The sequence below is a fragment of the Pongo abelii genome, chromosome 4 (genome assembly GCF_028885655.2).
Source record: "Pongo abelii isolate AG06213 chromosome 4, NHGRI_mPonAbe1-v2.0_pri, whole genome shotgun sequence".
NCBI lineage: Eukaryota > Metazoa > Chordata > Mammalia > Primates > Hominidae > Pongo > Pongo abelii.
The window spans coordinates 7,425,872-7,452,475 of NC_071989.2; the positions used below are offsets into that span (position 1 = coordinate 7,425,872).

At 41.3% G+C, this 26,604-nt stretch overlaps 1 protein-coding gene across 3 annotated transcripts in view; it reads left to right on the forward strand.

Moving 5' to 3' along the window:
* ADCY2 (adenylate cyclase 2) overlaps nucleotides 1–26,604 on the forward strand; it is a 430,421-nt gene that overhangs the window by 11,989 nt on the left and 391,828 nt on the right. For all 3 annotated transcript variants that reach the window (XM_024247608.2, XM_054555396.2, XM_054555397.2), the window contains exon 2: nucleotides 6,289–6,486. In XM_024247608.2, coding sequence (XP_024103376.2) covers nucleotides 6,289–6,486 — 198 coding nt within the window. The remainder of the gene's footprint in view (nucleotides 1–6,288; nucleotides 6,487–26,604) is intronic.

The following is a 26,604-nucleotide window of genomic DNA, read 5'->3' on the forward strand; positions in this document are numbered from 1 at the left end:
CCGAGTGGCTGGGTTTACAGGCATGTGCCACCATACTCAGCTAATTTTTTGTATTTTTTTAATAGAGACGGGGTTTCACCATGTTGGCCAGGATGGTCTTGATCTCCAGATCACGTGATCTGCTCACCTCAGCCTCCTAAAGGGGTGGGATTACAGGCATGAGCCACCGTGCCTGGCCCCTTCTGTTCAGTTCTAACCAAGAACTCTAGAGGGAAGGGGATTCTGGGAAAGGTAACAAACAGCAAAACTGACACCTAAGCAACTCAGTTCAGTATTTGAACTTGTAATTTTCCCACCAGACACCACTGTTACCACACACCGCAAACGTTGACGTGCACTGTTTTCATTATTCTTTAAAAATTTACATTAGGTGGCTATTATTATTATTATTATTATTATTTTGAGACAGAGTCTTGCTGTGTCACCCAGGCTGGCATACAGTGGCACAATCTTGGCTTACTGCAACCTCCGCCTCCCGGGTTCAAGCGATTCTCCTGCCTCAGCCTCCTGAGTAGCTGGGATTAGAGGCATGTGCCACCATGCCTGGCTAATTTTTGTATTTTTAGTAGAGATGGGGTTTCTTCATGTTGGCCAGTCGGGCTCGAACTCCTGATCTCGGGTGATCCGCCCACCGCAGCCTCTCAAAGTGCTGGGATTACAGGTGTGAGCCACCGTGCCTAGCCAGGTGGCTATTATTAAAAAGTAAAAAAACAAAAAAACAAAAAACAAAAAACAAAAAACAAGAACAAAAAACAGATTCTGGTGAGGTTGTGGAGAGAAAGGAACACTTTTACACTGTTGGTGGAGTGTAAATTAGTTCAGCCATTGTGGGAGACAGCGTTACGATTCCTCAAAGACCTAAAGACAGAAATACCATTCGACCCAGCAATCCCATTACTGGGTATATACCCAGAGGAATATAAATCATTCTATTATAAAGACACATTTATGTGAATATTCATTGCAGCAGCATTCACAACAGCAAAGACACGGAATCAACCCAAATGCCCATCAATGGTAGACTGGATAAAGAAAATGTGGTACATATACACCATGGAATACTATGCAGCCATGAAAAACAACAAGATCATGTCCATTGCAGGGACATAGATGGAGCTGGAGGCCATTATCCTTAGCAAACTAATGTAGGAACAGGAAACCAAATACTGCATATTCTTACTTGTAAGTGGGAGCTAAATTATGAGAACACATGGACACATAGAGGGGAACAACGCACACTGAGGCCTATCCGAGGAGGGAGGAGGGTGGGAGGAGGGAGAGGATCAGGACAAATAACTAATGGGTACTAGGCTTAATACCTGGGTGATGAAATAATCTGTACAACAAACCCCCAGGATTCAAGTTTCCTCTGTAACAAATCTGCACAATTACCCCTGAACTTAAATGTTAAAAATAAAATAAAATTCATATTATGTTTTACTTTTCATTCTAAAGGTTATTCAGAATTGTGCTTTTTATCTTCTATGTGGTAACTTTTAATTTACATTTTTGTGATGAACTTTTAAGGTAAATTATGCTGTAATCAAAGAACATGGGTCTGTGTGATAACGTTTCTTTGAAATCTTTGGAGGTTGCCTGACACATGATTTTTATAAATATTCCATATGCACTTCAGAAGAATATTGTTCCACCTAATGGTTGCGTGTGGAATTCTGTATTTTTCAGTTAGGCCAAGATTACTAATTATGATGTTCGGATCCTTTAATATCTTTTCTTGTTTGCATTTTTATTTTATTTGCTTGGCCTATCAATAGCAAGATGGGGAGCTGAAATTGTCTGCTTTTAGTAGATTAGTTTACTTTTTTTCCTCTGATTTTATAAATTTTTGCTTTATACAGTTTGAGGCTATTTTATTAGTTTTATAGATGTTTAAAATTATTATAATTGCCTATTTATTCCTTTCACACCTCATGGTAAAATGGAGTATGACTATGTATGTAGATAAGAATAAAAATTGTCTATCTATCTATTTATCTGTATACATATGAAAAAATATATCTCCACACATCCATTTGTAGTCAAATGTTTATCAGAGCTAAAGGCTGATTTCATTTTTCCTAGTAATTTTGTGGTATACCTGTGACATACGAAACACCCAGAAGCCACACCAAATCTGGATGACTGCATGTGAAGAAGCTGGCTGAGGGACATTCGGCTTCTCCCACTGAAAAATCACAGCAGAAAGTGATGGAAATTGGTTTCTACCTTTGGTCTTGCTAACTTCAAAGCATTTCACTAAAATATAATTTTTTTAATTAAATAGAAAGGCAATATTTTACATTAGACTGTCTTTTACCACCTACATACGAAATAGTACTGTTTAACAAAAAAAAAGAAAAAAGAAAAAGTACATTGAAAAGAAAGAAAATACAGATAAGCTGTTACTGCATGGAAAAACATCTAAGAAGCAAAGGAGTTGTCACATAGGGAATAAAAGTGACGGGTATTTAATAGGCCTAGCAATTAGAAGCCATCTGAAATTACCAGAAAATGGATGGAAAATGAAGGGATAAAATGCTTAGAGTGGAAGGAACCCATTATCATCACAGTGGATGATACCATAGTCAAAATCTCCTGCTTTAAAGGCATTTTCATGCATTTCATTTAGTATGCATTATATGGTAAATTTTATTTTACCTTGTTAAAGCCATTTTAAAAAAGACATTTTAGTATATTTCAGGTAATATTAAAAGGATTTTAGTATATTTTATTTAGTTTGCATTATATGGTATTTTTTTTCCACAAAGGGAGGAGGGGTTAGGATACATAGGAATATTTAATTGGAATTGATGATGGTTTTAATGTTTTAGTTTGCTTATTTTAAGCTAGTCTGTCTGTTTTATATTCTAATGTTTGAAAACAACTCAATCAGAAGAACATGGCCTCGGGGTGTACCTTGCTGGCTTCCTTCCTTTCTCCATCTGCTGGGAGCTGGACAGGAGAGAGGAGGAGCTGTCATCCTAGGTCTGAGGGTATCTCTTTATTCCATTGACTTAGGCTAAGAAAAATGCATGATGCAGGCAGGCAGGCCAGGGAAGACTGTGGCCTGTAAGCTCGTACATCCTTCAGTGAATACTTTTCGGTTCTTCCCATGACACCCTCATGCAAGGTTCTCAAAACGCCTTCAGAGTTAGCATTCAAAGGCAGATACAGAACAAACTGGTGGCTGTTCTCTTCCTTGAAGAGTCTCTGTTTTTCAGTGGGCCCAGCTTTTGCAAAGGTTAGGGTCACAGGCCTCACAAGCAGCAGCTGACTGTCTCAAGCCGTTGGCCATCTGAGCCTCTGGCTCACCCTCCGAGGTGGGGGTGTGTGGTCTGAGGATGATGCTCCTCCTCTGCTGTGCAGAACCCACCTGCTAATGTCACCCATCTGGTGAGGGCAGGCACACCACCAGCCATCGAGGATCATGACCTAGATTAGGACTTCAGAGGTCGAAGTCCTCTTTATAGTTTGCAACTGCATTGTCATAAAGATGTATGTAATCTTTGACCCTAAGAGTTTGTGCGTTTTTGGCTGCTCTCATTTTGAAAGAAATTTAAACATTTTTGCAGGACTCTAAGAGGGTTGTAGGACCCAGACACTGTGCTCACTGTGACGAATGATGGAGAAGTCACCTGCAGCCCTGACAAATCACATCTCAGGGATCTGATTTTTAAAAAAGAGAGAGAAAAAATAGAGAGTTTGCAATTTAGAACCAAAATCAACATCAAGTCTTACACATACTTTACCCAGAAAAATAAGACATTGGGTCTCTGTCTTGTTGACAGAGAGATCCTTTAAAAGAGAAGCACGGGAAAGCTCTTACAGGTCATTCCGTTTCTCCTCTGCTTCCTGGAAGGACTATATCAGCATCTTCTTGTTCCCTGGTTCCCTGCTTTACTAATTGTCACTTTACAGTCATGCATATTTTTGCACGGTTTTTCAGTCTTTCTGGAGATCTAAGAGCCAGTAAAGTCAATGATTGTTTCGTCCCTGCTGGGATAATGAAATGACTGGAAAAAAAAGTCATACTAGGAAATAGGTTTCCTGATTATTTACTGGTTAGTTTTCTGTCCACAGCTCAGTGAGGTTCATTTGGGGAGGTTTAAATTAAATCAGTTTTCATGGCTCCATGTGTGTAGTGATCATCATCTCAGATTTGATGTCCTCAGATGACACACTGTCATGTCCCACGTGTCCATTTGTTCATGGTGTCTGAGTGCCGGGAAGTGCTCGCAGCCTGGCAGACACCTAATACCCTTTTGCAGTAATTGTAAACTGTGTCTGAGGGTAACAGTAATAACTTAGGCACTTAATCGTGGATAAAAATAGCAGTGGAGGGAGAGAAAAAGAACATCTCATTTGATCCACTTGTTTTCTGCCAATTCTGGAAACACACACTCTTTTGGCCACGGCAACAACTAGCCCCATTCGGTTGAGCTCACTGTCTGCTGCAGGACCACAGACCCACAGGCCATCCCCGGCTGGAGGCCTGTCTCACCCATCAGCTGGACAATCCATGGCAGCCCTTCTACGTGCCTCAGTTTCGTCAGCTGTAGAATGGAACTAACACTAGTGCCCCCCACCCTGCCTGCCCCCACCAGGATGGTTGTTGTAAAGATTAAAGAGGTTAATATATGTAAGCCTGCTTAGCACAAGTAGCACTTAACTAGCATTTACCATTCTTGTTGTTCCTCTTGCCTCTTTCCCGGGCATCATTTAACATACATAATTGTGGGAGAGAAAGGGAAACGATGTCAGTTAAGAGGGCTTGGATGCTTGTTTTTTTCCTCCTTGGGAACCAGGACCGCGTGTGGATTTTTGGCTGGTCTGCTCTGTTTCCCCATCTCCCTGTGCTTCGTTGCTTGGTATTTGCATGGAGCCATTTCCAGTGTGAAGTTAGAGCTGCCAATGGGTGGAATGAACCTTGTGCCCACCTGTAAAGAATAGAGATCACCAGACAGACAGTCCCTTTGTAAGTCCCAGATATGGTCCCAGCCTTGGGTTTTTTTTTTTTTTTTTTGAGACGGAGTCTCGCTCTGTTCGCCCAGGCTGTAGTGCAGTGGCGCGCTCTCGGCTCACTGCAAGCTCCGCCTCCCAGGTTCAAGCCATTCTCCTGCCTCAGCCTCCGGAGTAGCTGGGACCACAGGCGCCCGCCACCACGCCTGGCTAATTTTTTTTTTTTGTATTTTTAGCAGAGACAGGGTTTCACCCTGTTAGCCAGGATGGTCTCGATCTCCTGACCTTGTGATCTGCCCGCCTCGGCCTCCCAAAGGGCTGGGATTACAGGCGTGAGCCACCGCACCCGGCTGGTTTTTTTTTTTTAATAGAAGTGTCTATGGATATTTCTGTAACTAAACATGTTTGGGTGAGGATTAAAGAACTTAACACTGTGTTCTGTTCCATAGTAAACGCTGCCCATAGCAAGCTTCCAGCATAATGTTTTGCAGAAGCTGAAGCCTAAGCCCAGGCTTGTGTAATCAAATGAAACATAATGTCTGTATGTGGAGTTGAACTTGTGTAGAATGGAAATAGTGGGTCTTTGTCATGTGGTAAGGAAGAGATAAATAAAAAAAAAATTGTGTGCCAAAATAAATGTAAAGAAATGCATTAGTAAGAAGTGAATAATAGATGCCAATTTTCTTTTTGCTTGTTTCTTTTTGCCATGTTTGTTATTTTATTTTCTCCACCTCTCTTGAGAGAGAAATAACAAACATGGCGCCCTCCTCTATGCATTTCCCGCTCCCTCACTTTCCATATTCAACACTTTCTGACCCTTTTCTATTAACCTATGATCCCATCAAAACATTAATTGCCGTGCATTAAAATAAAAGCTCATCACTTTAAAGACAGATAATTTTAAAAGAAGTTTTTTAAATAAAACATTTAAAATCCATTTGGAAGATAGTTTTCTAAGGCCAGGGTATTTCTGCTCCTCTGATTTAGGGAGGGAAGTTGGTTGTCTTATTTTCTCCTGGCATTAATGTGTTCTTACGTTCACTTCTGAATAAAATCCATTTCTGCATTTATCAGGGAAGATGCAACTTTGATGAGATATTGTTTGTCCTATTTTAAATATCCAACATTGGATTATCTATTTAGAAAAACATGCTTATTTATTATGAAAGTTGAATTTTAAATGTTCAAACTGTTCTACTTTCAAAACAATTTCTTAAACCCAATATATTCTGACATTGACAAGTGTTGATAACATTTTAACAACATAAATCATTGGTATCACAGTGTCTCTAAATGGTAACTTTTCCATGTATTTTTTTCTCTCCTCAGGAAGTTGAAGACCATGTGGCGTTTCTAATAACAGTTCCAACTGCCCTGGCGATTTTCTTTGCGATATTTATCCTGGTCTGCATTGAGTCTGTGTTTAAGAAGCTGCTGCGCCTCTTCTCGTTGGTGATATGGATATGCCTTGTTGCCATGGGATACCTGTTCATGTGTTTTGGAGGCACTGTCTCTCCCTGGGACCAGGTAAGGTGTGAAAATATTTTTTGTACTTCTTTTATGTCTTGATTTGTGACATACTTAGTTCTGTAAACAACTTGGCTTTAAACTATAAGGAGGAGTCCTATAACTGAGAGCAGAGTCTATTTTTTTCAATTTATATTGCTAAAATTTATTTTTAATCAACAAAATATAATTGTGTGTATTATGGGGTACAAGGTATATGTATTTATATCTGTATGTATGTGTATATGTATATATATGTGTGTGTATATATGTGTGTGTGTATAATTGGATACATACGTGTTTAATATAAAATTAAATCTAATTATATGCAACATGTCACTTCCATAGTTTTTTGGTGAGAAGCTTTAAAATCTACTCTTTAAGCAATTTTGAAATATGCAATACATTATTATTAACTATGGTCAGCATGTTATGCAATGGATCACTGAATCTTATTCCTCCTGTCTAACTGGAAGTGAAATAAGCCAGGCACAGAGAACAAAGGCTTTTGAAATAGCTGTCTTTGACTCATGGTCAAAGTCACTCTGTCCCCATTTTAGCAAACCCATCGTACCACAGCCAAGGAGCTGGCCGGGGCCTCATACTGTCACTTGTTTGGGATAGCTGAGCTTCAATTCTGTCCGTAGCCTTGTTTTACATCTCGAACCACAGTTTCGACAACTCAGTCCTTCTGTTTCCGGAGTGCCTTGTCTAGGCTTCCTATTTCTCCAGGTGCCTGCAACCCTCCAGGACTGGTTGTTGTCCTTAAATTCCTTCTCAATTACTAGAATTTTCCTACTTAAAGACCCTTCCTACTTCTTTGACACTGATTTTCCCTCCAAATGGTCACAAGCTATGGAAAGGGTGGCTTCAGATACCTGCTGAAAAACCCACATTCATTCATTTTGCACCTGTTGAGGCTCTGGGCCTCAGGTCATATCCTGAGGAGAGTGTTGTCTAACTATTGGCTTTTTTCTGTAGTGCTGCTGCTATGTGGGTGGCTGCTCCCAGCATATTCATCTGACAGCATGATAAATGGTGTGTTGTCTAGGGGACAGGCCTAGGCTGAGATGTGAGCTACTAGTTTAGAGCTTGTCAACCAAGACATGGAGTTTTGAAGCCATCCAGGGAGAGGGTGACTGAGTAGCTGAGAGGGCTGTCACAGGGTTGGTGGGGACATTGAGAGCCAGGGGTGTGCCAGGAACAGGATCTGGAAAGGAATAGAGGAGCCCTGATGGGGAGAAGAGAGCCAGTGAGGGTACACTGCTGTCGAGGTGAAGCAGGGAGGGTGTCCAGGGTTTCCAGAGGGTGTGGACAGAATGGCTCAAATGCCATGTCAAGGGACAGAATGCTGTTGGTGTACCTCACTTGGAAAGAGCCCAAAGATGAGCTGGACAGTGGGTTCTGTTGGTAAGTAGTCATGTGACCTCTGCCAAGTCATTATTCTCTTTATGCCTCCATTTCTTGTGCAAAGGGAGGAGGCTGGACTAAGTGAACTCAAGTTAGTCTTTATGGCTCTAAGAGGACACTGTCATAGTGGACACAAGACCCGGCGGGCGCCATCACCTCTCCTTTATCACTCTCCCACTAGACCCCCTTGGAGGGCTGGGCGCAGGCCCCCATGCTCTGTCTGGCTTCTTCCTCTCCCTCACACTCCCCGCTCTCTCCTTCACTCTCTGTGCTCCTGATGCCACTTACACTCTGTCCTTCCCCACTCAATTAGAAATCCTGGCTGATACAATTAGACAAAATACTACATAACAATAAGGTAAACATGAGACGGAGAAAGAAAATTCTAATTATCTGCAGATGACCATACTATCTATACAAATAAACTGGGAGTCTCAGATCAACTAACAGAACGCACAAGAGAGCCCACCATGACTGCAGGATTAATATAAAATCAGTAGTATTCTTATGCATCAACACTGACCAATTAGAAAAGGTAATTGTAAAAATTACTGTTTAAAAATTTTCTCCCCCAGCAGCCTAGACATCCTGTTGCGTGCATACTGGTGCCCAGGTAATGTAAACAGGAGAACAGTTAAGATCCTGCTGGTCTGTTGCCTGGATCTGGTGGTCTCTCCTTGCACCAAAGCCATCTTGTTTTAATGTTACAGGTTTCTAGGAAGACTTACTATCTGGAAGGCCAAGTACCTCTTCTTGTTCAGAATGTTTTTAGCTCACTTTTTCTTACGGATCAGTTTGTCATGTTCAATGAAAAGTCCATTTGGGTTCTGGATTTAAATTATATTGAATTTCTAAATTTTTGTTATGAAAGATATTTAAAGCCTAAGAATTAATAAAAGGGTAGTATAGAAAACATCCAGAAATATGCTCTTTTTGTGTTTCGTCTTTTCATCAAATGGCATGGCGTGTCTCTCAAAGAATTCTGATTACTTTTTGTGTCCTTCAGAGACTCTTTTTTTTCTTCATAAAATCAATAATAATTTTCGTTAGACTCAATCTTAGGTACCTAAAGTCTTTTTGTTGTTTTATAAACAGAATTTTTAAAATTACCGTTTCTAATTGGTTGGTGTTTATATATAAGAATACTATTGTTTTTATGTTGACCTTACAGTGTCAGTGGGCTCTTCTGGGTTCTGTTACTTGATCTGAGACTCTCAATTTATTTGTATAGAATTTCCTTTCTCCCTTTCATATCCTTAATTTACCTTATTCTGATGTAGTATTTTGTCTAATTATTTTAGCCAGGATTTCTAATTGAGTGGGGAAGAACAGAGTGTAAGTAGCATCAGATGTTTAACTTGATGGAAACATGGAAGATTCCAGTAATACAATGTTTGCTTTATCATTGTTACTATTTATAATAGAACCAATTAATCAGGATAAGGTCCTTTTGTCTGTCTGGAATGTTCCTGTCCACAGGTTGCATGTCCTTAGAACGATCTTTCCTAACCCCATCTGTCACTTCATAAGGCAACATCACTCACCTTGCTTGAGTGTTTCCGTGACACTTAGGGCAACTTATAGAACCTTAAATTACAGGACACACCCCTCTCTTTGTTTATTGATTGTCTGCTGCTGGAACATAAACTTCTGGGCAGGGACGTGACTGTCTCTCCAGTGTCCTATCCTTGCCCTTAGCAGAATGCTGTCCAGCCATTGGCAGCCAGTAGCTACTCATTTCATATGTTCATTGACAGATGACTGTATTTTCATCTTCAGGTTTGTTGTTGTTATTGTTTGTATTTTAACCTTTTTTGCTGTTGTTGTTTTATAACTGTATTTTGTTTTTTTGACACCATCTGCCTCCTTTTAAAAATCTCCCCAAGGATCATAAACATGCTTGTATCATAGTCGTTTTCTCAAGACTGACTACTCTCAGGTGTTGAATTTGTTGGCCAGATTTCTTGGTTTTAGCTCTCCCTGTGTACCTTGACATTTTTACTTTTACTTACATCTTGAATTGGAATATATTCACCTCTGCCCCTAATATAGCCCCAACCATTCAGTGGTTGTCTTTCCCACGCCACTGGGGCCCTGGATCGTGAGTGTATATGAGGCTCAGCCCGGGTATTCCATGTTAATTTTCAGGTTGGGAGGCCAGCTCAACCTGTGGCCTGGGGATGTTTCTGGGAGGAGCACAGCTGTGTCTGCTCGGCCCTCTCACCCAGGGCGTGATGCTCGGAAAAGGCCACAGCCAGGCTCAGTGACTGTAGCTATTTTTGCCCAGTATTCCCAAGCCAGAAGCATTGGCAGGGTGTGTGCCTCATGCGGTAGACCGGCTCACACCTCTTGGAGAGACATCGAGTCCTGCCCCTCCTAGAGGTTGAAGTCCTGCCCAACACTTCTAGCTGCCCCTGTCCATTCTATGGGAATGGGGATTTAAAATGAAATTAAAAACAAAAGTATACCTTCTGGGTTTTTTTTTTTTTTTTTTTGAGACTGAGTCTCACTCTGTCACCCAGGCTGGAGTGCAGTGGTGCGATCTCGGCTCACTACAACCTCCGCCTCCTGGGTTCAAGCAGTTCTCCTCCCTCAGCCTCCTGAGTAGCTGGGATTATAGGCACATGCCACCACACCTGGCTAATTTTTGTATTTTTAGTAGAGACGGGTTTCACCGTGTTGGTCAGGCTGGCCTTGAACTCCTGACCTCATGATCTGCCTGCCTTGGCCTCCCAAACTGCTGGGATCACAGGCGTGAGCCACTGCTCCCAGTCCTGGTGTCTTTTACTACAGACTTCACATATGTACACCCCTTAATTAGCCATTAGGAAGTGTTGTGGCAGGTTCACTTTGCTTAAGAAAGCAGTGTGCTTAGGAAAGCAGGCTGCTTTCAGTATCCTTTAGAATAGAATGGTTCCCACTGGAAGATGGTTAATTAACAACATAGTTGTAAAGTGATGCAGGAATGAGCCTGCTGTGCAGTCAGAGGGAACAGTCTATGCAGGACCACTCTCACTGCTGATACTAATTGCAAGCTGGGGGGTTTCCAGGACTACCCAGAGATTGGACAATTTTCTAGAAGAACTCACAGAACTTGTGACAGCTGTTATCTCTGTGATTAGGGATTGCTACATGGGGAGAATACAGACGCACTTTGGCAAAGAGAAGGGCCCGGGAAATCCACCAGACGTGGAGCCCCTGTTGTCCTCTGTCTGTGGAGTCATGGCTGGTGCTGCTCTCCTACAACCACATGTCACAATAGCCAAAGAGAATTATCTATTGCCGAAGCTCAACTGAGCCTTTGATGTCCAGAGTTCTCCACTGGGGCTCAATCACGTCCTGCCTGCACAGCTGACCTTTAGTCTCCAGCCTTCCGAAGGTGAGGCTGACACTTTTATTCTCCAGCCCCTCTGGAGGCAGCACTGACATCACAGGGCTCTAAGTTCCCATCATAAACCACATTCAGACTGTCCTGGGGTCTAAGCCCCCAGATAAATAAACATACTCTTCTCGGGCAGGACATTCCAAGGGCCTAGATCACCTTCCAGCAGTTGAGGGCAAGGCCAGACCTCGTATAAGGTTAACTCTAAACTGTACAGTGGCTTGAGTGTAGCTCACAGTCAGCAACGTGCACGAAGCACAGACAGCTAGCACGTGCATGGTCTGGACCCAGTGCCAGGCCCTGTTCTGAGTGCTTCCCTTACATGACTTCACTCATTCGTTTATGAGCGGGGCACCATCCTACCCCAGCTTTCCAAGTGCAGAGACGAAGGCACAGGAGGGAGGCTGAAGTACAAAGGAATTTGAGCCCAAGGGGTCTGCCTCCTGAGGCTGGCTCTCAGCCCGGAGACCTGTGCTTCTCAAACGGGAGCGATTGCACCCCCCGGGAACATGTGATTGTGTCAGGAAACATCTTCCATTTGTCACAGCTTGGCGGGGTATGGGGGAATGCTACTGTCATCTTGCGGGCAGAAGCTGGGGATGCTGCTAATCACCATACAATGCACAGGACAAAGAATTGTGCAGCCCAGTGCTGAGCCTGAGAAGCCGCATATCACCCAACATGGCCTCTCTGTAATGCCTTTTAAATAACCAGCTCTTAAGCCCTCAGTGAGTGGAATTGTATGAAGTTGCCACGGCACGACTGAAGAGTGATGTTGGCAGTTTTGATCAGGAAAAAGGAGTGATTTTTCAGTGTGTGCCCCTGAGAAAGTATAGGCAGCAACAAGGGTGGGGACCCTGGGGGTGGGTCAACAACCTGGTTTGGGAGGAGTCACTGGGAAAATAAGGAAAATGGAGGGAAAAAGACCCCAAACCTTCAAGAGATTTGCCCTCACAGGTTTTGACTGTAAGGGGTGGGGTTTTCCAAACATCGTTATTTTAGTTCGGCACAAACCACCCCCATCCCGAAGGTTCCCTCTGCTCTGTGCTACTGGCACTCAACCCAGCTGATGCCATTCCACGTAGCTGCCTCCCAGATGAAAACTCTTTTAAAACAATATAACCTCTGAGTGAGGTCTGCGCAGTAACCTGCAGAGTTTCTGGCTCCAGGAGTTCAGGGCAGCATTTGCATTTGACAGGAAAGTCTTTTTGGCCTGCCTCTTGCCTGACTGCCTTGTGAAACGCCTTTCATTTGTGCTTCCAATTCCCCATTGATAGAGCTGTTAGGATGGCTGTGAGGGTGATGCTGCAATTGTGTTTCATTTTTCTGAATGGTTTAAAAATACATGAGCATGTTGAACTCAAAATTAGCAGAGGAGTATGTTTTCTCTGTCCTGGTGCATCTAGTAAGTGGGATCATTTTTATTTTTAAGAAATCAGTGGCAGAGTGTATGGGGTGTATCTTTCTCTCTCTGTCCAGCTCAATTACACAACACAGCAAGGATCTCTACCCATAATTGCTGTGGCACCCACCAGTCCCACCGGAAGGAACAGGGAAGCTTGGAATTCCAGAATGTGTTTATTGGAGTCCTGTCACTGATTTCAAAAAGAGCAGTCATTTGTCCCATGGGTAGACATTGGATCTGTTTCTAGTGCTGCTGTAACTAAGCCTCTTTCAAGTTGTGTTCCATGGCTTAGAACAAATAGAAGATATTTATTGTCTCAGCTCTGGAGGTCAGAAGTCTGCAGAAGTCTGAAATCACAGTGTCAGCAGGGCTGTATTCTTTTGGAAGACTCTAGAGGAGAATCCTCCCCTGCCTCTTCCATCTTCTGGTGTCACTGGCATTCCTTGGCTTGCAGACACATCACTCCATCTCTGCCTCCGTCTTCACGTGGTAGCTCCTCTGTGGCTCTTCTCCTCTTTTTATGGTGACACCAATCATATGGGATTACAACCATCCTAATGACCTCATCTTAATTGGATGACATCTGCAAAGACCCTGTTTCCAAATAAGGTTACAGTCACAAGTACTGGGGTTTAGGACTTGAAGCTATCTTTTCAGGGGACACAGTTCAACTCCTAACTGACAACGTTCCCTAAGTGGGTGCTCTCTGGTAGTAGGACAGGCCTTTCCATCTTGTGGAGTGCTGCTCTGAGGTTCACTCCTCCTTCTTAGATTTGGAAATTGCTCTTAATGTCGGCTTTCCCTTAACCTTCAAATCCACCTTGAAATTAAATGTGGGCTATGAAAGTTTTGAGGCTTTTATCAGGTTGGTGCAAAAGTAATTGGGGTTTTTGCCATTATACAAACCTGTGTCTCTAAGGAATTAGAGACGTTCTTGTGTGTGAATGTCATGTTGAAACAAATCAACACTCATGAATGTAAAGAGAAAATAACTGGTCCAATCACATTGCTGTGTAAATAAACAGAGTGCTGTCAAGTCATGTTAGCATGCTAGACGTTGTTGATTTATCTCTGCCCTTCCTGTCATGGAAGTGTTTCTTGTTGGTTCTTACATTCATGACATTGATTAAATCCTTCTTGCCTGTTACATTAAAACAAACAAACAAATAAAACTTTGATTCACTTTGTAAACTCTAAGCTTTTAAGTGACATTTTATTTAATGATTTTGTTTTTCTTTCTTTTTTTTTAAATTGAGAAGGGGGTCTTGCTATATTGCCCAGGTTGGTTTTGAACTCTTGGCTGCAAGCAATCTTCCTGCCTCAGCCTCCCAAAGTGTTGGGATTGCAAATGTGAGCCACCGTGCCCAGCCTGTTTAATGATTTTCTGACAAGCATGGATCTGCTTCATTTCAGCTGATAATTACTGACTTAGGACCCTCCTCTGAGATGGTTTTTTTTCAGGCAGGTTGAATTGCCTGGAATGTCTTCTGCTCATTCATGGGCTTAAAGAGTCATCAGTGTGGTCAGGAAGGATAGGAAAGCTGACCCACATTTGCATCTGACTCCAGCTTTCTGCATTTCTCTCGTACTAAAGCTCATTGAATAGAGTTCAATAGAAACTTCTATTCCTGACAACCCCATTTCAGCCTTGGCAGGGAGACCATGCTGAAGTTATTTTACAGATTTGTTAAATTACCACCAACTCGAAAGGCTAACATTTTTCTCTACAAGGAGAGACTTTCTTTGTCCTGTTACCTAAAAGGATGTCAGACATTCAGCATGTGCATGTGTGTCCTTTCTTACAAAAATAGGACATCAGTGTGCAAACATCTTTTTTTATTGAAAATGAGCGAAAATGCAAGAAAATAAAGGCTTCTCTTAGTCTTTGAACTGGTGCAGAATCCTTTTGCTTTTCCTCTAGTGCAGTCACTTGGAATGTGACCAAAGAATGTATTTACCACTGGAAGAACTGAGTAGCATATGAATGAAAGTAGAAAAATGCAACCTAGAAAGCCTGTCTCTGTGCACCCAAGAAACTCTTCTCTGTGTGCTGCTCTGTGCCAGGATGATTTTTCAGTGCAGGCATTTGGACTTACTATGAAGAAGCACACACCTGAGAAAAATTAAACAGTAATTAAAATTATTTCCATTAACAATAAAGATGAGGATATGTTTTTGTTGTTTAATAACCATGCTTATCCTGATGACACCTGTGCATTTGAGGGAAGTGCAGCTGAGCTGGGCTCAGCCTGCAATGTGTTTATTGGGAGACCTCCATATTTCTGGCTCTTTGGAGCAGAGGAGGCATTTCTGAGTTATCCCTACTGTGAGTTCCCAGCCAGAGTGTTGAGAAACCAAACTGGCTGATGTGGTTTGGCTCTTTCCCTACCCAAATCTCATTTTGAATTGTAGCTCCCATAGTCCCCATGTGTCTTGGGAGGGACCTGGTGGGAGGTAATTGAATCATGGTGGATCTTTGCCATGTTGTTCTGGTGATAGTGAATACGTCTTATGAGATCTGATGGTTTTATAAAGGGGAGATCTCCTGCATACACTCTCTTGCCTGCCACCATGTAAGACGTGACTTTGCTCCTCTTCTGCCATGATTGTGAGGCCTTTCCAGCCATGTGGAACTGTGAGTCCATTAAACCTCTTTTCTTTGTAAATTACCCAGTCTCTGGTATGTCTATATTAGCAGCGTGAGAACAGACTAATACACTGGCTGTGCCTCGAGCTGAGGATTTACCCTAACCCTCACTTGGGCCTTCCTAGACCTGATCTTCCTTGAATGGACAATTCTGTTGGTCATTCTGGAACATTCTCTCTGCTCATTTTCCCTGTAGTGCTTTTCTTAAGAGGAGTATGGGCTCCGGTACTGAAAATTGGCATCATGACTAAACTGTCCTCTGGCCTGCACACAGGCTTTGTGATTCTCCTCCCACCCCCACCTCTACAGCCAGTGTGTGTTAAGGAGTCCGATGTAAATTGTTTGGATAATGGATACCCTAAAACCCTGATTCACCACTGTGCAATTTATGCGTGCAACAAGATTACACTTGTACCCCATAACTTTGTACAAATAAAAATAAATAAAGACTGTGTGGTCTTTGAGACATTTTTGCTCGCTGCTCTGTTCCCAGTGCACAACACAGCACCACACACGTAGTGATCACATCGCAAAAATTGTGGGAACAAATGAGTGTACAAATACTGCATCTGTGCACTTGCCCCTTCTACCATAGAATGATCAGAGTCACTTCCAAGGTCCTCCAGTAGCAGGCACCATGTGGTTACTTTGCATACACAACTTATTTGATCTGTATATCCCTGTGAGGTAAATATATTATCACTTGTATCTTGCTGATGAAAAAATTGAAGGCCAGAGAAGTTAACCAACTTCCTCAAAGTCACACAGTGAGGAAGAGGACCAGAATTTGGACTTGGCATTCTGCCACCATCACATGGAATCTCCAGATGCCCACTGTCGTTGGTGACTAGGGTGTCCCCCTCCTATTGTGCCCTGGCACATGACAGATTATTGTGTGATGTGAAAGGGACATATTTGTGAGTCTGGATTGTTCTATTTGAACCACTTTTGGGTTGATGTTGTTTGGAAAAGCTTCATGGGGAGGGAGCAGTTTCTGCAGAGATGGCAGAAATATGGTACTCTCACTGTTTCGATTTGCCAGATGATATTTCCATTTGGAGGTATTTTTCACTCCTCACATGAATCAATAAGAGAAATAGCACTAACTTGGCCCAAGGAATAATAATAATAGCCCATGTATGTATTAGGCAGCATTACTGTAGGGGAATCAACTAAAACTGAAATTCTACTTTCTCCTAAAGAGATTTATTATACATAGGGTCCTTATAATTGTACCTCTTTGTGCTGGTTTTCTCATCTGGGTCTGCCCTAGCTCCTATATGCCTGTCCTTGGCCCCATTCCTCCCTGTAGGAAAACCTCATCAGGTTCAAAGGGCACTGGAAGGGCATTCACCAGGATGCCACACAGGGTTCAGTCCAGCCACTTGCCAGCTTCTCCCTGTGCGGTGCCAGCCGTGGGTCCTGTGACTTCCCTTGAAGCCTGCCCAGTGCTGCTCACTGTCTTGAGAGCCCCAGACCTGTGTGTGCAGCTCTCAGGGCATCTGGAAGAGCCTCCTAGGGAAGGCAACGCAACGGCGCAACAAGGAGGTGTGAGTGGGGTCTGGGATTTGCAGTGTTTTCCTGAATGAGCTGGACTTTTACAAGGGAGGAAAAATGTTCTCTGAGTTTCCCAAACATCTATTTTTGACTTAGTTTCAATGGAGGTGTTTTCAATGGCAGCTATCTTAGGGCTTCTGCATCATCTCCCTTGTGTTTGTCATGGAATTCCAACTACTTGAGCATTACGTCTTGGATGCTGTTGTTCTATCCCAAGAAACATTCTTAAGAGAATTTGTGACGAATACAACTTCGTCTCCATCAGAATAGAGCTGTGTATATGTACCCATGCAGGCATGCAGAGAACCTGCTGGAATGTAAGAGAGTGAATTATAGACTCCAGGCTAGAGTAGCAAATTCTCCGGAAAAAATAAATTCAGAGTTTAAATTATTTCCTATGAAAAGTTGCTAAGCAACACTTCACTAAACTCTGGTATTCTGTATTTCAAATATATTTTTTCTTAGCAGCAACTAATATTATTTTCACTCAAGTCGTAAAGGGAGGAGTAAAGTACACACCTGCAAATCCAATAAAGGCATTTGCCTGCTGGAGGCTTCACAGTAAACTTTTAGATTCATGCTGAATAAGTATGGGGGAAAGCAGTTGAATATTTTATACTATCATGGTATTTTTTTCTTGCTCTCTACATTTGCAGTGCTTTGTTAATGTGTGTTTCTCGTTGGAACTGTAATTTTCGTATTCGTAGAATGAGTTTGGGTATTAACAGGTACTGTAGATTTTAATTAACTCATTGCTGTACCATCAGCTTCCCATCAGGCCCAGCCTTTGTGTCATCTTGCTCACAACTGGTATTCCCAACCCCCAGGCGAGAGACAAGCATGTGACTCAGAGGCGAGGTAGTGAAGTCCCTGGAGGAGTTGCCAGAGATGAGGTGGAGAGGCCCCATCCTGCATAAGGAAAGTCCATTTCATTCTTTTAAACACTGCTCTGGCCAGACAGCTTACCTTCTATTTTTGTCCAAAGATTACTGCCCTCTAATAAGAGTTTTAGCCAGAATAAAACATTTCTCTGAGTTAAAAGTGAATATTGAGTTCTCATCGTTTACTTTTTAGAACTATTTGGCCTTTGTCTTAGTCCATTTTGCTGCTATAACAAAATGCCACAGACTGGGTAATTTATAAATAATAGAGATTTATTTCTCTCAATTCTGGAGGTTAGGAAGTCCAAGATCAAGACATCGGCAGATTTGGTGTCTGGCGAGAATGGCTTTCTGCTCCCAAGACAGTCTTGTTGCTGTGTCCTCACATGTCAGAAGAGATGGAAAGACCAGGCAGCTATCTGAGCACTCCAAGGGTATTAATTTCATTTATGAGGGCGGAGTTGTCAGGGCCTAATCACCTCCTAAAGGCCCCACCTCTTAACACTGTTGCACTGGGGACTAAGTTTCAACTTGAATTTTGGAGAGGACATAAACATGTAAACCATGGAAGCCTTGGATTGGAGTTTGTGAGTTTGTAATCATTTCCAGATCTTAGCTTCAGCACCATAAGCATGGAGATGTTGGTATTTCTCTCTGCTTGTGGAACATGCCTGGGTCTCCCCCAGGAGATCTAGAGCTGCCAGCACTGGCTTCTACCCTCTGTAATGGCTTTGAGGTCATGGCTCCTCTTGCCATCTCTAAAGAGTGTGACCCAAATGAGGAATGGCCATGGGAGGCTCACCAGGTGCAGAATTTAGGAGAGAAAAGCTTTGCCAAGAGTGGTGAACAGAGCTAGGATGCTGTGTTAATATGCCACTTTGCAATATTTGTGGTTGTCTGCTGCATTCGTGTCCCAGGGCTGCCAGAATGAAGTACCACAAGTGGCTGGCTTAGAACAACAGAAATGTCTCAGTTGTTGAGGCCAGAAATCTGAAATTAAGGTGCAGTTCCATGCTCCCTCCAAAATCCTGGAAGAATCCTTCTTGCGTCTTCTCAATATTCTGTGGTTTGCTAACAGTCACTGGAGTCCCTTGGCTTGCAGCTGCGATACTCCAATCTCAGCCTCCCTTGTCACGTGTTTTCCTCTATGTCTCTGTCCTCACATGCCAGTTTCTTAAAGGACACCAGTTATATTGAATTAGGAGCCCACCTGTATTAGTTCATTCTCATGCTGCTGTAAAGGACTGCCCAAGACTGGGTAATTTATAAAGGAAACAGGTTTAATCAACTTACAGTTCTGCATGGCTGAGAAGGCCTTAGGAAACTTACAATCATGGCAGAAGGTGAAGAAGAAGCAAGGCACCTTCTTCACAAGACAGCAGCAGGGAGAAGTGCAAGAGGCTTATGAAGCCATCAGATCTCGTGAGAACTCACTCACTATCACGAGAACAGCATGGGGGAAACTGCTCCCATGATCCACTCACTTCCCATCAGGTCCCTCCCACAACACGTAGGGATTATGGGAACTACAATTCAAGATGAGACTTGGGTGGGGACACAGCCAAACCATATCACCACCCCACAACAGTATGATGTCATCTTAGTTAATTACGTCTACAATGACCTTATTTCCAAATAAGGTCACATTCTGAGGTTCTAGGGGGTTAAGCCTTTGGCATATCTTTGTTTTGGTGGGGAAGGGGACCAAAATTCAACCAGTAGCAAGTACCAAGGAAGGAACTCAGATGTGGGAATTGTGAGAATTTTATTTCTACTTTTCCATTTGCTTTGGAGTATTTGAAGCCCCAGCGGACCTAAAATTCACATCTAGACCTAGTCTGTATGCAGAATCCACTCCATGTGGCATGGCTCCTTGTGCTAAATGCAATTGTGGAGCCCCTTGTTCAAAAATTATTAAGCATTTGGGAGGCCAAGGTGGGCGGATCATGAGGTCAGGAGATTGAGACCATCCTGGCTAACACGATGAAACCCCATCTCTACTAAAAATACAAAAAATTAGCCAGGCACGGTGGCAGGTGCCTGTAGTCCCAGCTACTGGGGAGGCTGAGGCGGGAGAATGGCGTGAACCCGGGAGGCGGAGCTTGCAGTGAGCCGAGATCATGCCACTGCACTCCAGCTTGGGCGACAGAGAGAGACTCCATCTCAAAAAAAGAAAAATTATTAAGCATTTAAGAACAACAACTACGGAGCGTTAACCAAAGGCAGGCCCCCTCTAAGACTGAGCCCTGCGAGGCTGCACAGGCCACACCCCAGGGAGCTGGGCCTATCTGCTATCATGCAGAGGGCAGGGGTCGGGGAGCTGAAAGGTGATTTCAGCTTTCAGGTTTTAGGTTTGAGAATCTGAGGACCACTTACATTTTCTGTATCATGACTTTGCTTCAGGCAAAAAATTCATACTAGCAGGAGGGAATCTCCAGCCATCTGAAACACAGGGAATGCTGCTTACCTCAGAGAGAATCAATGAGAAAAGTAGAGGAAACAAGGCATAATTTTTAAGTGGCTGCTTATCTCTGTTCAGGGGAAAAACACCAAAAACTATCTTAAGCCAAAGATAAGAGTTTTTTTCTGCTAAATACATGTCTTTTCACTCCATGATACATGATTTATGACCATTTTCATTTGCTTAAGTTCAGCTTCCATTTTAAAGAAAAGCTTTAGTTCCCAAGTTTCCATTAATACATACCACTCTGTGTACTGGTATAAATTATGTTAAATTGAATTATTTTTCAATAAGCTGAGTTTCATAATTTTATTGTCCGATAAATTCAAAGCTGAGATTAATAAGTATTCTGTTAAAACCAGTGAGGGGATAATTTCATTCCCAAGTAGACAGTGTTTTGTATGTCCGTGTTCAAACATGATGCAGAAATTGAGTCCTGATTTACCTCCCCACCTTGAACAGCTAAAAAACAGGACAAAATACTTGAAACAATGGCTTTAAGACACTGGTCAAAGGATACTATGGGAAATTGACCTTGATAAGAAGGGGAACAAAAGAAGTGAACTCTAGGGATTGCTCCAGTTTCCTTTCGGGAAAGAGTCCGTGGGCTGTGACACAGGGAGGGGACCCAAACAGAGCCCAGCTAATTGCACTGAGTTGAGGAAACAGAATTCTGAGTTTGGGAAGACAAAGGTGCTGAAATTCTCAGGATGGAATACCAAGAGGTATGAGAAGAGTTGCACAGACAGAGAGAAAGAGAGAGCTCTAGCGATTTGTAGAGGGTCCCACCAATTCATCAGCAGAGTACTGACAGGCACATGCCTAAGAGCAATCTACTGAGGCCAAAGAAAAAAGCTCCAGGAAAGAGCAGGTGAAATAATTTCTGGTACTCACACAGGCCCTGAAAGAGCAGGTTCAGTGAGAAGGGGACATTGCCTACTGATAAAGGAATTAGTACATCAGGAGGAGCTAACAGTTTCAAATACCTGTGCCCCTAGTAAGAGAAGTTCAAAATACATGATGTAAAAATCCACGTTTACTCAGAGATTTTAGTAGCCATTTCTCAATAACTGCTGAGACAAAAAGAAAGAAAATGAATAAGGATATAGGAGATTTGAAAAGTCACTTTAAACAAATTGACCTAATTCATCTTTATAGAACACGTCCCAACAATGAAGAGTGTGTTTTCTTTGAAATGCATGTGGAACATTTATTTACTAAGATAGACCATATTCTGGGCAACAAAGTGTTGCCAAGTTTAAAAGGGTTGTTATCATACAAAGTATGTGCTTTGGGCATAATGGACTTAAATTAAAAATCAATAACATTTAAAAGTCTGAAAAATTAATAAATAATTGGAAGTTAACCAACACAGTTCTAAATAACCCATGAGTCCAAGAAGAAATTAAAGGGAAATTAGAAAGTATCTTGAATTCAATGAAATGAAAACATGATGTATCACGATCTGTGGAATGCACCTAAGGCAGTGCTTAGCAGGAAAGTGATAACATTAAATGTTTATGCTGAAAAGAAGAAAGGACTGAAATCAGTAACTTAAACTTTCACTTTAAGAAAATGGAAAATAAATTAAAAGGAACAGAAAACAACAAAATTGGAAGCAGGAAAACAATAATCGATGAAATCCCAACTGGTTCTTTGGGAAGGTTAGTAAAATTGGTAAAACTCTAGCAAGACTGATTGGGAATAAAGATAGAAGATAAAATGATTGATATTAGGAATATGAAAGGGGTTATTGTTATAGGTTCTACAGACCATAAAAGTTTAATAAGGAAATATTATGAACAAAGCTGTCCATTAAATTTCACAATATAGATAAAATGGGCAAATTTATTGAAAAGCGAACCAGTAAAACTCATTCAAGAAGAAATAGATAAATGAAATAGCTCTATATGTAGAAATAATTTGAATAAGTAGCTAAATATCTTCCTATAAAGAATGCTCCAGGTCCAAATGGCTTCCCTGGTGAATTATACCAAAGCTTAAAGAATAAGTAATCTCAATTCTACAGAAATTCATCCACAAAATAGAACAGGAAACATTTCCCATCTCATGTCATGAGGCCACCATTACTCTGATAAAAGCAAAGACATTCCAAAGAAAGAAAACTACAGACCAGTATCTTTCAGGAACATGGACACAAACATTCTAAACAAAATTCGAATCAAAATTTATCAAGTGATTACCACATTTAATCTAGTAACACATATATATCTATATGTTCATGTGTGTGTGTGTATATATATATTATATATATATTAGATATATATATAAAGGATAGCATGAACAAATGTAGTTTATCTCAAGAATGCAGAGTTGGTTTAATATTTTAAAATCAATTTTTGTGATTCACCACCTTAAGGATAATTTCAACAATGGTGCACTGTGTGTCACCATTTCAGCAGATGCCAAAAAGGCATTTTGTATTCTTACATATTGGAATCATCCTGTTAGAAATGGAAAAAAAAACCATTTAATATAAACTCAAAAATAGGAAATACTTAGAAGTAAATTTGAATAGATAAGTGCAATTTCTCTACACAGAAAACTGTAAAGCGTGGTTGGGAGAAATTAAAGAGCTAGATAACTGGAGAGAGATTCTGTTCATGGATCCAATGACAATGTTAAATCTTAATTCTCCCCAAATTTAACCAACAACAAATGTTAATTCTCCCCAAATCTCCCCAAATTTGATCAACACATCCTGAGATTCAGTGCAATCCTAATTGAAGTCCCAGCAAGCTTTTTCATAGAGAATAGGAAGCTGGTTCTAAAATGTATATGGAAATGCAAAATACCCCTTAAAATTTGAAAAAGCAGAAGATGGAGATCTTACCCTACCAGGTTTCATGATTTATTATAAAACTATAGTAATCAAGATAGCATGATATTGGTATAAAAATGGACATTTAGGCCAATGGGATACACTAGGCTATCCAGAAATAAGTCCCATGCATATGTGGTCAATTTATTTTTGACAATGTTCTAAGCCAATTCAGTGGGAAAAGTATAAGCTTATCAGTAATAGTTGCTGAAAAAAAAACAGATGGTTTTGTGCAAAAACTAAACTTCTGCTCTTACCTCACACAATGTATAAAAGTTAACATGAAATGGACCATAGATGTAAATTTTAGATTGAAAATTATTAAACATCTAGAAGAAAACATGAAGAAAGCTCTTAGTACCCTTGTGTTAGAAAATGATTTCTTGAATATGACACAAAAAAAGGTGGGAACTATTAAAAAAAAACCCTGATAGATAAAATTTTATGAAAGTTGTTTTGATTTGACCAAAATTAAACACTGTTACCATTCAAGGGCATTGTTATGAAAATGAAAATGCAAACCACAGGCAGGAAAAAATAGTTGCAAATAATTACAAAATCTGACCAAGGACTTTTACTTAGGATATATAGAGCAGACTGACAATTTAATAAGACAAATAACAACAAAAAACTAGCAAAACCTTCAAAACATACTTTATCACAGAAGACAGATGGATGGCAAATACTCACATGAAAACATGCTCAGTATTATTGATAGGGACAAGAGGCAGGGAAATTCTGGGCAGAAGAGGGTGGGTCCCTGGTGAGGGCCCCACCCTCAAGCATGAAACTGTGGCCCAAAGTGAGAACATACATCCCTGTTTTCTCGCTGGAGTGTTGCCTTTTCCAAAACCACCCATGACCACCCCACCTCTGTCCTGTGCCCATAAAAACCTCAAGCTCTACTGGCAGAGAGAGGAGAAGCAGCTCGATGTCAGAGACTAGCATTGAACGTTGGAAAGAAGTGTCTTGACTTCAGAGGGACAGCTGTCTGACAGTGTAGCTTTGGAGAGGAGTCCAGCTGGGGATGGCTGCACTCTGGGGGAAGATTACTTTTCTTCTCTGTCCCCTTTCAGCTCCCCTTCCCACCGAGAGCCACTTTCATTGGCAATAAAATCTCCTTTATTGACCATCTCCAATTTGTTTGTGAGACTTCTTTCCTCCTGGGCGCTGGACAAGAATGTGTGTGTGGGTGCAAAAGGCTGTAATACTGACCTTCCACTGAGCTGTTAATACTAAAGCTGTCCGCAGATGACAAAGCTAAAAGAGCACTGACTGTAATACTGCTTCTGGGGCTTCAGGGGTCGTGGGTTACCCACTAGACGCTGCTGCAGGGCTGGTACAGAGTTTGTTCCTGCCAGCACCCAAAAGCATTCACCCTGGCTCCTGGACCCGCTCACCTTCGTGCTCCATCCCAAGAGGGGTTGAGCACAGCAGGTTCGAGTGACTGGAGTTCACCCCAGCTGGCATGGAAGTGACTGGCAGTTCCGGAGCCCACACTTCAGTTCCTGCCCATGAAGGGGTGAGGGAAAAATCCTGCTTCATTCTTAACTATTAGGCAAATGCAAATTCAGAGCCCAGTGAAGTACTGCTACATACAATTTAGATTTGCTAAAAGTCAAAAGCTGGTTGTACATAATGTTGACCAAGACATAGAGGGATGGGGTACAATGGGCACAAGGACACTTTTGGGGTGATGGCTGTGTTCTTTATCTCAATTGTGGTGATAGTTTCACAGGTATTTATGTATGTCAAAACTCATCAAATTGTACACTTTCAGTGTGTACTGCTTATTGTACATCAGTTATACCTCAGTATGGGTGTAAGATGGTGTATAGGATTTTGTACCATACAAAGAATGTTCACATTTTTCATTTCCGGCTATTAACACATGTCTTCAACAGGTGTTATTCACATGGCAAACATGAAACAAAACAAGGCTGAGATACAAAAGAGATTTGATGACTTGCCAAAAAACATGTCCAGGCTGGAAACCACTGCTCCTTCCTTCTTTGCATTCAGATATGCTCACTCCATCACTCTTGGCCTTCCCTCTTCCTTGCCTTTATCAAGGATTGTGAAGTAGAATAAAGTTACTGAGATGGTCTAAGAAAATGGCAGTATTTCTATTTTTATCAAGTTTACTTAAGGAGGAGACGATTCCTTGGGCAAACACATATTTTATTAGTTTTTTAAAAAACATTGTAAAATCAGTTGCTGAGTTTTAAAAAAATTCAGTCTCTCTTCAACGTCGTTAACTTAAAAAAACCGTACATGGTTTGTGTGTGTGTGTGCGCACACCCACATACAATGCCTAGGTCACCAAGCTGTATTTCTTTAATATTCTTGAGATGCAAAAATTACTTTTATCACAGTTTTTACTTCCTGATGAGGGACGTAGCCAAAGAACGAAATATTCTAAGAAGCATAAAAACCATAAAACACATTACTCCAAAAATTGTGGAACAGTTAGATAACTTTTGTTTTTGTAAGCAGATAAGCCAAATTCCTTGAAGAAAGAAAAAAAAATGGATGATTTATTTTAATAAATCAAATAATAGAATTGAACTGTATTGTATTGGCCCAGATACAAATAAAGAGACCTTGGGAACAGAATGGAGAGCTCAGAAAGAGACTTGTTTATGTGGCGGGGTGAAATTAAAACAGTGAGAACAGGAGGGAGTACTTGATACATTTAAAAAATTAATGAAATAAATTAACGAAAGAAAAAATTGGCTATCTTTTGGAGAAAATCAGATTCCTACTTCTGTCATGTCATGTCTTCATGTCATACAAATTAAAAATTCGTTAAAATACAAATTAGTTAAAAATACAAATTCTAGGTGGATTAAAATCTAAATAAGAAAAGCAAACTAGTAAAGTTTTCAAAAAAGTGCAGAGGGAAATCTCCTCATGACGTCAATATAGGGAAGAATTTCCTAAATATGCATGAAAAGCAAACATTTTAAGTAAAGAAAGAATGATGACAAGTAAATGCAAAAGAAAAGACCCATCCTAATTAGTTCTGCATATTTGCAGCTACCCACTGGTCTTACACGCATGCATGGGACTCCTGGAGACGTTTGTTCCTGTCAGCATTGTCTATTATAGGAAAGGAAAGAAAGGAATAGCCTAAATGGTAATCAGCTGGGAACTAGATAAATCGATTTGGCATTTTCATCCAATGAAATGTTAAGTTAGAGTCAAAGGAATAAAGTACATCTGCATATATCAGATGATGTCCCATATTCTTTTAACATATGGGGCATAGTTTAACTGCAGATATAGTACGCTGTGTGTGCTGCATTCACTGCCTTGCATTCCAAGCCACTTTCACCTTAGAGACAGCTTTGAAGAAGATGGGATTCACAGGCTGGATATAACATGGATACTTCTTTCTTTATTGAAAATTGGAAGCCACCCAGGTCAAGTGTAGGACATATAAACTCCACATGCTCTTAGGATGTGCACACAAACTCTAAGTGCCATCATAGGCTGTTTAATAAATGCAGAAGCATGCTTTTATAATTGGGAGCATATCTACCTGCTAGTTT